The sequence below is a fragment of the Vanacampus margaritifer genome, chromosome 2, assembly GCF_051991255.1.
Source record: "Vanacampus margaritifer isolate UIUO_Vmar chromosome 2, RoL_Vmar_1.0, whole genome shotgun sequence".
NCBI classification, from domain to species: Eukaryota; Metazoa; Chordata; class Actinopteri; order Syngnathiformes; family Syngnathidae; genus Vanacampus; species Vanacampus margaritifer.
Genome location: NC_135433.1, coordinates 26,158,570 through 26,172,718, shown reverse-complemented (window position 1 = coordinate 26,172,718; position 14,149 = coordinate 26,158,570). Strand labels below are relative to the sequence as shown.

Sequence of the window (14,149 nt, the reverse complement as noted above, 5' to 3'; positions counted from 1 at the left end):
CAATCATGTCACTTTCTTGTTTCCTTTTTTTTTTTTTTTTTCACAGGAGAGCTCAGTATTGTTCATTCGATTTGACATCATCATTGCTCTCCTTTTTTTTAAAAAAATCCAACAAATCAATTAAAAAAAATTTAATAAATGTTTTTTTTTCTTTTTTTTTTTTAAATACATATACATATATATATACACATATACACACACATATATATATATATATATATATATATATATATATATATATATATATATACCCTTTTTTTTGTATGTGAGTGAGTACGTGTATGTGCGTGTGTGTGCGTGCGTGCGTGCGAGCGTGTGTGTATTCATCAGTTCACCTAAAGCCCATTAAAAAAAAAATCCCATACTAATAATATAATATAATAATGAATTGCCAGATGCAGAAACATCAATGTAAGTTATCACGATGTAGTGGCTCTCGCTAACAGACAGAATTAAGTAACCGGAATTAGGTTAAAAAATTCTATATCACTTTCTTGTTTCCAATGAACCTGTTCACCTGTGGAATGTTCCAAACAAGTGTTTTTTGTTGTTGTTGTTTATAGCTTTGCTCAACTTTCCCAGTCTTTTGATGCCCTGTCACATTTTTTTTTATAAGAGAATATTTAAAAAAAAAAAAGAAAGAAAGAAAGAAAGAAAAAAACCGCAGTCATGTTCATCAGTTTTTTCACTATTTATGTATTACATAACGTCACAACTTAATTGGCCCGGATTTGTATTATATACGTATTTTGGTTTCAATAATGTCTGACTAGCTAATAGCTAACACAGGTGGATATGCAATATATCATTGTAAATAATATGGCCACCCACAACTCTGAACACTGGCATTAACATTAATGCAATGGTTCTTAACCTGGGTTCGATCGAGCCCCAGGGGTTCGGTGAGTCAGTCTAAAGCTTGCCTTATACTCCTACGTTCCCTCGGGCGTCAACTACCGCTGTGCATCACATGAACGACGGCGTGATCAATGCCGTAGCTTGCGACCCCATGCCAAATTTTTGCTGCACGTAGATGGTTGGGCGTAGCATCGCTCATGATTGGTCTGTTTAAACACATGCTGTGACGACATACTCAGCATTTCCTGAATAGTTTCCGGAACTTTCATTCGTGGCCGTACATTGATCTGTTTGTTTCTTTATTATTCTAATCCCTTCATTCTAACTATGTTGAGTAAAGGGAAAAAATTAAAGTGGTCAGATGAAATATGAATTCACCTGTATAATGGAATGTATGGTCAGGTGTTCCACATGGTTCAATTCTGGGACCTCTGCTGTCCATCTTAATAGTACCCTATAAATATAGTTGAGTGACGACAGTCGATTTCCTAACTGCATGATTTGCAATGCCAAGTTAAGCAATTCTAGTCCAGCACAACTAGCTTGCTAGCAAAACTAAAGGAACAATTCCTGAAGCTGCATGGAGATGGAGAATACAAGAAAACAATGCTTTCTGAATTGAAGTTGAAGACCGGCAGATTTGCTGAAAATGCTCATATCCCTATTCTTTTTTTTCCACCAGCAAACCCTAGAAGCCTACTTATGTCTTGAATTTGGAAAAAAAAATCATATATTATTATTCAATTTTTTTTTTAAAACGGTTCGGTGAATGTGCATAGGAAAATGGCGGCTTCAGTAATCTCAAACAAGGTTAAGAACCACTGCATTAATGCTAGTGTTAACATCACATGGCTGCTCCATAAATATCAGAGCCCACTGAATTAGCTGATCCTTAATCACCATTGCAATAACAGAAAGAATGTAAGAAATGAGGGGTATGCTGCACAATACTTGTTCTCATAATTTGCCTAGAGCAGGGTTAGGTAAATTCAGTCCTAGAGATCCGCAGTGCTGCATGTTTTTGATGTCTCTCTCCCCGAACACAGCTGAGAGGCTCCTGCAGAACGTCATGATGAGTTGTTGATTTGAAACACCTTGGTTTGGAGGCAGGAGACCCCGAAAACATGCAGGACTGCGGCTCTCTAGGACCGAACTTGCCTATCCCTGGCCTAGGGCACCAAATCCCCTGAATACAGAGAAGGTGGAGCATTACATTACTGTGTAATGACCCCTACAAAGTTTAGCTAGTTAGCAGGATTAACTATGCAAGACCGTGTAACTGAGTCACCTCCTAATCCCCTATGATTGATTTCACCCGGCTTTGAGGGGTTTAAATTAGCAATGTGACAGGATTTCCAAAAAATGAAAATCCCTCAAAACACAGTCTGGTTGTACACACCACTTAAACCTGAGTACAACGCAGCAAGAATTTTGAAAATCTGACTAAGTGACTATGTGGCCCAAAAACACCTTCAAAGTAGAGTAAAAACAGGAAAACTTCCTTTTTCCCTCAACATTCTCATAATTTCTTCCATTTTGTCTTCTCCATTTTGTCTTCAAACCCTTCTCCGATTGGCACACAAGTTTCCATGAATTAAAAAAAGTACACCAATTTTTCAGGCAGGCCAAAATTCAGAGACGTCATTGGGTCACAATGTCATGTTTCAAATGCTGACACTTGCCCAAAAACACAATGCAACTAGCAAATGGAAGATGATTGGTGAAAAAAGCAGTGTGGGCAGCAGAATAGGTAATGTATGTAAGCAGTTAATAGCTTTTTTTCTGAATGTATTTGTTATTGGTGATTTTGAGGAAGTGCTCCTTCCATGTGTTTTTTTTTTGAAAATTCCACAAAGATGGCGGCCACTTGTTCCTATTTAATTTGGTTTGATAGCAGAAATCTTGGGAAGAATACATCATTATGTCAGAAGGGATGCATCGGCCAATCACAGCCAGGACGAATTAGAAAATACAGGAAGTGATATTTAATTTTTGAGTCATTTGGACAGTCCTGTTGGGTGTTAGTTGTTCCGGTAGCCACCTGGTTAATAGGTTGGTTTGTAGTTCGGGTGGTTGGTTGGTGTTCTGATGATCAGTGTTGGCAAAGGTAATTCAGGTGGTCACTTGGTTAGTTGGGTTGTAGTTGATAGTTTGATGGTTGGTAGGTCAGGAATTGTTCTGCCTAAAAGAGACATGAGACTAAATCCATGTTACACCTCCTGTGACACTTTGATATGCCAAATACCGGGAAGCCAGCATGAAAGCAAGCAGCAAAACTACTGCATGGTTGCGTTGTCTTGGCAATACTGCTCACAGCCACTTGGGGTCAATCTTGCACAGTGCCTTGGAATAGGGAGACTCGAAATCGCTGTTTGTTTAGTCGTCAATTGGTTTTGTACTGTACTCCTTTTTGTACTGTAATGAAACAATTCATAATTTCTGATATTTTGGTGAGAACAAATGGCGTGTTTGTATTACGTTTGCCTGTCACTAGTGCACAAATTAGGCAGATTTTATAGTAGTCAAACGACATTTCATCACCTTTTGAAATCAAAATAATCCTCACAAATCAAATGACAACGATCCAAATTCCAATGCTTGCCAATGAGCGGAGAGCTCCCTTTTACCTAATTAATGTTGCATTCGAGGAAGGTGGAAAGTCGGAATGATCCCAGTTCCGACCTCAAAGCAACAAAGATGTCTCATTTTGTTCTGGATAATGCAGTCAGTCCAAATCACGTTGGGTTACTTGGAGTTACTTGCCTTGAATAACCAAGTTAATGTCATAAAAACAAAAGAGATACATTTGTTTATAATTGTGCAAATTATGTTTTGCCATTGGTGTCTCTATTGTCGAGTGACGTCAGATTGAAGCTAGTCGGTGATGTCGGGGCCTTTTTTTTTTTCTGACTCCGCAACTCGGATCTCCAAGTTAAAAGGAACATTCACTTCCTGGTTTGAAGTGGTAAAAGTCTGACTTCCCACCATCCTTTTGTCCTCAACTGCACCATTAGACCGCCATTTTGACTTGTGACGCTATTGTGACGTAAGATCAGAATTGTCAATACAACAATTGCAATGACACAGTTGGGCAGTTTGAGCTTCAAATCATGTTGCCTTTTTAATACAGTAATCACACTACAATTAGAAAACATCTCCAACAGGCTTCCTCACTCTTGATCCTTGAGAGCCAGAGTCCTGCAGGTTTTGGATGTTTCCGTCCTCCAACACAGCTGATTCATATCATTAGCTCGTCAGCAAGCTCTGCAGCAGCCTGCTAACCATCCTGATCTTTAAAATCGTCTGTATTGGAGGATGGAAACATCGAAAACCTGCAGGACTCCGGCCCTCGAGGACCAGCAGTGAGGAAGCCATATCTACAATTATCACATTGATATCTTGCATGTACTAGTAAAAAAAAAAAAAAAGGGGGGGGGGGGGGGGGGTGCAGCGTTTCACACCATGTCAAACTGCTTCATTTTGTTGCCGTTGGGGGTTGACATGAGCCAGGGAAGGTTGCTGTTCAAGGTGCACTTTCCGCCAGCGATGCACTTGTAGCTGGCTCGACAACAGTGCTGTGTGCCATGTCACTGCAGCACGCCGCATGTGAGAAAAGGAGAAATGATTAAGAAATTTGTTTAATGAGTGTTTAAACCGGGGCTGGGCAAACGTTTGTGGTCAAGGGCCACATCAGACAGATGGGCCAGATTAGTTGTAGAAAGTTGATCATTGTTGTGCATGTAATATGTAAAATGATTTAAGAACAAAGTGATTATCATGTTTTTATGTTATTTGTAATAGATATCCACCAATTGTTTATCTTACTAATATTTTAGTTGTAGTTGTTTAATATGACATGTATTATAAAACATGGTATTCTGATTCATATTGTGTTTGTGGAAAACGAGTTAAGCAGCAAATTTATATCCATCTCAGGGCAGCCATTTTGGTTACTTGCTGTCAATTGAAAATGACATCACAGTTGCTCAGGGCTCAGGTAACGGCCAATCACAGCTCACCTGTTTCCGAAGCTGAGCAAATAATGAAATGAACAAATGCAATATTAATCAGAATGCACATACAACATATTATTGTAAAGAACATTTATGGGTTGACTTCCCTTTTAATAAGTTGAACTATACAAATGTTTTTGTTATTTGTAATTATTTAATGGAATTAAATATATTTTCATACATATTACTATTTTCAATTTTTATTTGTAATGTATGAATTTTTGGATTTTCGGCTTCAGTCCCTGTCAGTGATTGTATGTAAAATGCTTTCTTTTTTCATTTGTACTATTTAATTAACTCATTCACTGCCATTGACGGCTATAAACGTAAAAAAAATCATTTGAACTATTTCTATTAGTTTAGCTTTTTTCCCACTTTTGTTAACAAGAGTATGAAAACCTAGATTTATAACAGATATAAAATTTGTGATTAATTGTGAGTGAAGTCTAGTGAAGTCATGCGATTAATTACGATAAAAAAATGTAATCGCCTGACGCCCCGAATTTTTAATAATCTTTTTTTTTATTCTTATTATTATTCATTCACTGCCATTGACAGCTATAAATCATTTGAACTATTTCTATTAGTTCAACATTTTTTTCCCACTTTTGTTAACAAGAGTATGAAAGCCTAGAATTTGTTATTTTACATTTAGAACAGACATAAAAATTGTGATTGTGTTAATCGAGTTAACTAGTGAAGTCATGCAATTAATTATGATTAAAAAAATCTAATCGCCTGCCACCCCTAATTTTTAATAATCTTTTTTTTAATGACTTTATGGCAGTGAATGAGTTAAAGCTACTGAACGTAGAATATTCCATTTCGAATCGCTACTGCCACCTGCTGACAAAAAATGAAACTGCACATAGCGTTCTTCACATACACACCACGCACATTGCGTCACAACCGCAGACGGGGTGCGGAAAATTCTAACCCAATGCAGTCTGAAAACTATTGGCCAGAGGCTTGCAGGAGTACCCATTGTGAACAGCTAAGGTGTTAATCTACTAATTACTAAGGCATCTCAGTCATAAATGGTCAAATAAAAAGCTTATTGTTAAATTATTTGGGGGGAAAAAGTTCCATATTGCAGCTTTAACTAAACATTTTTTCCAATAAAAATGTTAAATTATAGTATTTTTATGTAAAACATTATTTTACTATTTTTAATTTTCAATAATTTAATAAGATAATAAACGAATGGTTCAATGTGCATTGTGCCGTTTAAAAAGGTAATGTTAAAGCTTTTTCTACATCATGCATGCTCCACCACTACCCAGCTGAGTACAAAGAGCCCTGACTTTTTTAACTGTGACTTTTGCCTGTCAGCTTGTATTTTCTCTTCAGTCTCGGGGCGCGGAAATTTAATGTTAGCGTACGACACAATTGGGATGGCTTCTAGTTCAGACTCAGGAAAACTAAAAAAGCGAAGAGTCTATTCGAGCGTACGAACTGGCACGCACACTATGCACGAGCTTGCACAGAGTCTGCAGTTACGCTTTAGGCCAGAGGTGGCATTCGCGAGTAAAAAAGTTACACACTCTACAAAGCACCTTTAAATTATGCATCAAACTATTTACTACTATTTTTTTTTCATTTGACTTATTCAATTGAATAAAATATTTTTGTATACCCTTGCTAATGTAAATGCAAGAATGGAGTGGCACTGCATGGGTCTTTTGTACTCTGCCATCCCTGTTTGCACCCCATCCACTGTTATCAACAGGTATTGATCATACATTAGCAAACGGACAGCATCCCCAGTCCGTGGGCGAAATCTTGCAGCAGGTCTGCCCGTCTTTGCACTGGCTCTTGTCGTCACACTGCACAACTCCAGGCTTCACAGCAGCGACCAGGGTTTGCGGCGGGAGCACGGAAGAGGCGCTCGCTGGAAGTTTACGGTACCACGGGACCGCCATATACCCTTTCACGCACATGTCGTTCTCTTTGTCGCACCTGAAGCCTGTGGGGCAGCAGTACTTGCCGTCGGGACAGCACACGGCCTGCCAAAGAGGTAGTGAGGCAACAGTTGTTTACACGAAGGACGGAACTCTCGCTTCTGCTTTCACAAGCGGCAGCGGTGGCCCAAAATGCAGATTCAGTACTATTTGCAAACACAGAGTAAAAGTAGGGAACTTTTTCTCTTGTTTAGGAAGAAGAAAAGAAAAGTTTTACTAACTCTGCCTAGCACAAGGTCAAAGGATGTTTGTTGGTTTGAAGTTGATAAGGTATGTGGTTAATTAGTTGGTTGGCTTATTGATTGGATACTTTGTGTGTGTTAGTTGATAGTTTGGGTGGTAGTTTAGTTTTGGTTGGTGTGTAGTTTGGGTTGGTGGTTGGTCAGTTAGTGGCTTGGTTGGTTAGCCGGTTGGTCGGTCAGTGGTTGGGTTGTTAGTTAATGCATTATTCAGGTGGTGTATATGTTGGTCCGTTTGTTGGTTGATAATGGTGATAGTTTGTTGGTTGGTTGATTAGCTGTGTTTGTGTTGGTTAGTCAGTCAGTCAGTGCTGACCAATTATTTGGTGGGGTGGTGTTAGGTTGATTCAGTAGATAGTCGATTTGTATGTATGTTTGCTGATTAGTTGATTGGTTTGTACGTTAGGTAGTGATTTGGTTAATTAGTTGGTTAGTGATTGGGTGGTCTTTTTCTTGGTTAGTTGATGGCCGTTTGGTTGGTTAGTCAGTCAGTAGGTTTGGTGGTTGGTTGGTTGGTTGGTTTTCTAGTTGGCTGAGTAAGTTTGCGTGTCAGTTTGGTGGTTGGTTGCAGAGTTGGCTTGTTGATCAGGCATTTATGTTGGCCTCTTCATGTTTTTTTTGGGGGGGGGGGGGGGGTAGCTACTTACTCAGTTGGTTTGTTATTGGTTTATTGGTTAGTTAATTGTTGGTTGTTTGGTAGGTTGGTCAATTACTTGTGATGTGTGTTTGTGCCGGTTAGTCATTTGTTGGTTAGTTTGTTGTCGCTTTAGGTGTTTGGTTTGTTGGTTGGATCATAGAGTTTGGGTTAGGGCTGCTGTATAAATATGTATACGCTAATTTAATCACGATTATTTAGGTAATAATTTAAATCACGATTATTCAAATGATCATTTATTTTTTGGCACAAAACAAGAAAACTGTTTGAACGTAAGAAACATAAGGAAAATACAATTCCAAGAAAAACTATAATTATGTAAGTTACTTTTGGACCAAACAAAATAAAATAAAATAACGGTGCGAATAAATAATAAAATATAAATGCTATAAATTCCAGACAACAATAAATTGCATTTCGGGCGCCTTTTCCCCTGCCAACCCTAACTTAGATAATAAATTACCAATTAACATTTTTCTTTTTCTTTTTAAATAGAATCAACAGTTTTTGTTTCTTAAATCTAAATTGTGTACAGTAGCCAACTTTATTATAAGAAGCTCTGCTTTAAAGCTGCCCAATGCAGAAAATCAAATTTTGAATCGCTACTGCCATGTGCCGAAAAAGGCGGGAAACTCCAACCCGAATCCAGTCTGAAAACTATTGGCTTGCTTGCAGGAGTACCCATTGTACCCAACAGCTAAGGTGTGAATCTGCTAATTAGATAATGATGATGATGTTGAGTCATAAATGGTCAAATAAAAAGGCTATTGTAAAGATATCTTTGGGCAAATTCTACCATTGGGCAGCTTTAATGTAATTTTATAAAATAAAATGGATTAAATATTCCTTTATTTTCTGTAAGCAGAGCTACAAATACATTAAAAGTGCCAAAAACCTTAACTATTTTCAATTGAACTTTTAATAATTTAAGCTTTTAAAATGTTTTCTGCTAAATCAATTTAAAGTGAAACAACACCAAATCACTCCAAAACACAACAAAATATAAATGTAAATATGCTAAACAAAAAAGAGGGGTGATGAACAGCATTCAGGGTTGGAGAATCCAGACCAGAAAGTAAAAAACCCTGCCAGAGATTGGCTTTAGCCAAAGGTGTTTCTCATCAACTGGCAGGTAAACAAGCTTGTCTCCCTCTGTAGCCAAACTGTTTCAGGGTTTTTACTTTCTGGACCTGGATTCCACGCACTGCGTGTTTTTTCCCCCTCCCCTTGTAAATCACTGCAGCCTGGGAGCAGAATCCAAAAAGACAAAACAATTATCATCAGATTAAAGCTTTTAAAGTAAATGTTAAATTCCATCCATTGTGTACCTTTGATAGAGGACAACAACCCCAGTCCCCCGTTGGGGTTTTACAGCAAGTGGCGAAATCTTTGCAAAAGGTTCTGTCGTCACAGAAGATGACATTGGCTGCAAAACCAGCAAAACAGTTTCAATGAATAGGCATGCGTCATGTGGGGGGAAAAAATCACTGTGCTAAATAACTCTGACTTGAAAGACCTCAATGACAACAAGCAACGTTTGGCAGCAAACCTTAATGGAATGCTTCCTTTTATTTTGACATCCTTTTGTTTTTGACGTTTAGCCTGGACATGGCCAATAGGGGTGTACCAAAAAATGTATTCTCATAAGAATCACGATTCTCATTTAGTACGATTCAGAATCGATTTTAAATGTCCCAAAATCGATTTCATTTACTGTCTTGGCTTTGTCTGTGTGTGCCTTTATTTGGAGCGCTGTTCATGTTGTACCCGATTTGGCCACTTAGGGGCAGTGTGGTTCCGCGCGGTGTAATACACTGTTAAGTTGTAGCCACATTAGAGAGTAGAAGGAAAAAGTCACGATCAAGTTATTCCAATAAAAGTTGTTTTTTTGAAATGTATAGCCGCGAGTAGCGTGCTAATTAGCATTAGCGAGTCAGACTAGAGTAGATCATTACAATTCCTTGCACATCTATAGATTGAAGTAGGAATCATTGTCAATCAAATAATTTTGAATAAAAAAATTGTTCTTAATCGAAAATCTATTCTGAATCGAATCGCAGACCCAAAAATCTGAATTGAATCGAATCGTGAGCCATTCAAAGATTTCCACCCCTAATGGCTAACTATACTAGAATATGCACCAAATCAACATAAATATGACATCAAAACATTTGATATTATCTACATGGGATCTTTGTTTTCAGAGCTTTTTGCAGATCATTCCAAAAAGGCCTAGGTCAAAGGTCATGATCGCAGTGAGGTCAAATGTGCCAAAAACTAACATTTGTATCCAATTTAACTTGGTTAATAGTAGTAGCTAACTACTTGCTTATCTGGTTGTTTTTGGTTGGTTATTTTCTTTGATCTTAAAGAGCTTCTCTGATGTCAAACTTTTACGAATGGCCAAAAATCTAATTGCAACAAGTCGTACATCAGATTAAAGATCTTGATTCTATCGTTTGAAATCTGCTTTGTCATCGTGCCCTCACATGTTGATGCAATAACCACAAAATGTGCCCCCACCTGTAGTTCTTATTACGCCCTAATCAGCACAAAATAACCTAACATGGCTGACATCGGGCGTTGCTACTAATGCAACACTTCATCCACACACTTCCCCTCTCAGCAAAAGGAAGCGCCCACCTTATAGATAGAGTAATCATATCCGAGCATCGTCACCGGCTTCTCCGCGCAATCGCTCATCTGAATGAGGAAGTTGGCCTTGGGGAGGGGGGGGAGGGAAAAAACTGACCTCGCTGGTTCTCCCAGTCGGCCCTCCTCCTGGCAGGAAGCTTCTCCCGCATCGGCGTCTCTTCGCCATCCTCCAGGGAGACGCAGACGGAGTGTTGGATGTCGCACAATCTGCCTGCCGGGCAACAGTGCACTTTGTCTTCACAGCACACCGCCTGTTTGGACAGCCTTTTGTTGTCATTTGGCATTTTGGTGATATATGCGACGTGACTTTCATATCACAGTGTAGTGGGCTCACCATGAGTGACACAGTGGGAAAGCAATTTGTTGAAAGCAATTTCCTTTTTTTTTTTACGCTAGAGAAAATATATACATGTTAGGATCTGTTATGGCTATTGCACATTTTGCAGATTGGTCGATCTCTGGAGCTTGGTTACTTGAAAAGAAGATTTTGGGTCAAAATAGGTTGAGCACCTGGAATCTAGCCCCCTACACTCTGGTCATATAAACTGCATGTTTTTTACCATCTGGTGAATTTGCCAGCTTCTAACATCTACCAAAAGCGGAACTACGCCAACTTGAAGTTAAGTACTTGACACTACTTAACCATTCACAGCAGTTTGTATCTTGTTGTCCCATGTGTAGTGTACCGATAAAAAATGTGAAGTGAAAGTCAACCATTGAATTTTCAATGGTGCCACGCCGTCAGCTGCGACCAGAGTTTAAAGCTGTGAGACTCACTTCCCACCACGGCTGGACTGGCACAAAAAAATTGGCCCTAACATTTTGAAGTACGCTTGCCAGCCCGGCCCGACTCCTGACCACCCCTGGCTATCACGTAGCTCTGCCACTGATTGGTTCATTTTTCTTGTTTACATTGCAAATGGATTAATGGGCTGCTACCTACAAATTGTGGGCCAGGGTCATGGGGTAAAACGGAGAAAAATAATAATGAATAGTTCTGCATCAGCTCCAAAAGACGCCAGCCCACCGGGCATCTGCCCTGTATGACAGATGGCCAGTCCAGAACGCCTTTTTGTGTCAAAAGCAGTTGTCGCAGTATCTTTTGACAAGTTTGAAGTTTTAACACCTGAGATGTTCTGCCTGTACCACACTTATTTTGGTTTGAAGTTTTGCCTGCAAAGTTGAAAGACATCTGGCAACGCCACGCATCTAATTATCTGAATTTGCATATCCGCAGCAGCTGCATTAACATGGCGATCTCCCATGACTTCTGCCTGGAACGAACAGGAAAATAAACTCATTAAATAGGCTGATTGTACCTTTGGCAAGGGGCAACACCCCCAGGTGCCTTGCGGGGTCTCACAACAAGTAGTGGCGTCGGGACACTCGGACACGTTGTCGCCACACAACACCACAGACTCTGCCAAAGTTCCAACATACATCACGATTAAGTAAATGTTCTACAATTTATGGAGGTTGCAATAAAGACAAACCTGGTTCGATGCACCACATGCTGTCGGCACTGCAGCGGTGACCCTCCTGACAACAATGCATCCCGTCAGCGCAGGCCAGCGCCTGTAGGAACATTCCATTATGGTCTTGTTGTCACAAATAGAATTTTGGGGGGGAAACGATCTTCTATTATTCACTAAAAAACTATTTGCTGGTTTCTTGCTCAGGTCAAAGCAATTGAAGTACTACTTTGATGCAATCTTGTGGCCTCTTAGTACCAAGGAACTAAGCCAACGCGGATCGGGGGGACACTTGCCATACCCATCACTACTGAAGAATTCTTATATAACAAATCTCCATGACCTATAAAATTGCTGTGACTAGTCGTTTTTTAACCTTAAAAGTGGGGTCTTAAGTTTTGACTGTTTGTGTTTGTAAACAAACAATTCAAAAAGGACTTCCCCCATGGCTCAAACCCCACTCTTCTCGTCAACGTTGCGCCTGACTTCAGCGACACGCAAAATTTAAACAAACCCGAAAGTGGAGCGAAAGCCTGTGATGTGGTTTTGGGGGCTTTGCTTTGTGGCGTAACGTGTTATTACCTGGTCAGAGGGGCCACACTGGAAGCTGCTGGCGGGTCGGTGATCGTCTTGACATGTCCCGCCAAGTGGACCCTCAACCAAAAGCAACATGGCCCAGCAGAATATAGCCAGGCTCGGCATCTGAAATTGGGTTTCATAATCAGTTATATAGCATCCGAACAATGATGGATCATAATCAGAGTATTAGATCACAATTAAAAACGAGGCAGATTAATGCAGCGCTTACCTTGACTGACAATGAATGGTTTGTGAGAAGAGCAGCGTGTCAAAGTGCTTCCTCCAAAGTGCTCCTACACGCCCATTAACTGTGGTAAAGTGGGGACACGCCCATGTCAGTTCCTTTATTTTTCTTCTGTCTTTTAGTATTTGAAGGGGAAGTCAAGTCAAAAATGTTCTTCTTTACAATAATATGTTCTATGCGGCCCCATTAGTCTGAACCTTCCATTAAAAATGAGGCAATCCCCCTCTCTATCCACTTTTAAAACTCATCTTAAAATACACTTTTATTCTTTGGCTTTTGACTCAGGAAGAGACTCGGCATTGTTTCAGTGTTTTATGGTGCATTCTGTATTTTGTGTTATTAATTTATTGGTATTTATTTTATTTAGTTATTTCCTTACCTTGTTGACATTTATTAATCTATCTTGGGTTATTGATGTATTAGTATTGCTTTTATTTACTTATTTACTTACCTATTTGCTATATGATATTTATTAATTCATGTATTTTTTGTTATTTTGTTTTACCAGTTTTTATTGCGCGACTAATTTTGACTCCACGTATAGCACTTTGTACGCTGCAATGCAATGGTTGTGTTAAAGTGCTTTGTGTATGAGTTGAGATGAGTTAAACATGGTATTCATGTAATATGAATTAAGCATAAAATACACCTATTTTTATCCATCTCGGGGGGTAGCCATTTTGCCCATTTCTGTCGACTGAAAATGACGTCACATAAAAGCGCCTAAGCAAGGGCTCAGTTAACAACCGTCACGGTTCATCCGTTTGGTCATGTGCCGTTCGCAAGCTGAGCCCTTTTTCTGCATTCGAGGGAGGTGGGAAGTCAGATTTATCCCACTCGGATTGTCCCAGTCCCGACCCTAAAGTGTTCGAAGCGAATGTAAACAACAAACGTGGCTGATTCCGATACATTTTTGTCGTTTTGGTTCATCACAACACATTTTGACCTAAGCAAACCTTCCTTCGTAATTTCTTTTTAAATAAAGGAATATTTTCTATTTTCAAAGCATTTTCATAACTTCCTGCAGGGAGATAACGGCATAACTTCACACAGTTTAGTACAAATCACGTTGTATTATGTGAATTTATTTTGAATAACTAAACAAATGTAATAATACTGTAAATAAAGAGATACATATATGTTTATTATCTTGTATATTTGTATTTCTGTGTCTTCATCTGGGTTGCTATTGTCGAATGACGTCAAATTGAAACTGGTCGGTGAAGTTGGGGTCCACGTATATGTAACATGTAATATTAATCAGAATACATTTAGACTAGTGTGTGTGTGTGGGGGGGGGGGCATACTAGAACAAATTATTGTAAAGAAACATTTTGACTTTGCTTCAACTTAAGAAGCATGAAACAAGAACACGTTCAACACTCAGGCTGCTTTTGTTTTGGGGGGCATGCTTGTGTGTCATAGATCAAAAACAAACATTCTGTGTTTACAAAATAATGAATACAAATAATT

The 14,149-nt window shown here is 39.1% G+C and overlaps 1 protein-coding gene across 1 annotated transcript; it reads right to left on the bottom strand.

Annotated features, from left to right (window-relative positions):
- Nucleotides 1-3,953: 3,953 nt before the first annotated feature.
- On the bottom strand, nucleotides 3,954-12,727 carry grna (granulin a). The gene is made up of 8 exons (XM_077559895.1): nucleotides 12,662-12,727; nucleotides 12,436-12,555; nucleotides 11,875-11,956; nucleotides 11,701-11,801; nucleotides 10,479-10,632; nucleotides 9,055-9,152; nucleotides 6,614-6,877; nucleotides 3,954-4,448 (listed from the first exon to the last, which is right to left on the bottom strand). Exons 2-8 carry the CDS (start codon nucleotides 12,553-12,555, stop codon nucleotides 4,446-4,448), a joined length of 822 nt encoding a protein of 273 aa, XP_077416021.1. The 5' UTR covers nucleotides 12,662-12,727; the 3' UTR covers nucleotides 3,954-4,445.
- Between the last annotated feature and the right edge of the window lie 1,422 nt (nucleotides 12,728-14,149).

Bases quoted from the DNA above. Each gene is read 5' to 3' on its own strand.
- grna (XM_077559895.1), bottom strand. From the start codon at position 12,555: ATGCCGAGCCTGGCTATATTCTGCTGGGCCATGTTGCTTTTGGTTGAG. The intron at 10,633-11,700 runs GTACAATCAGCC...CTGTCCAAACAG, and splicing joins GGTGTTGCCCCTTGCCAAAG to GCGGTGTGCTGTGAAGACAA. The intron at 6,878-9,054 runs GTACACAATGGA...CCTCTTTGGCAG, and splicing joins GTTGTTGTCCTCTATCAAAG to GCCGTGTGCTGTCCCGACGG.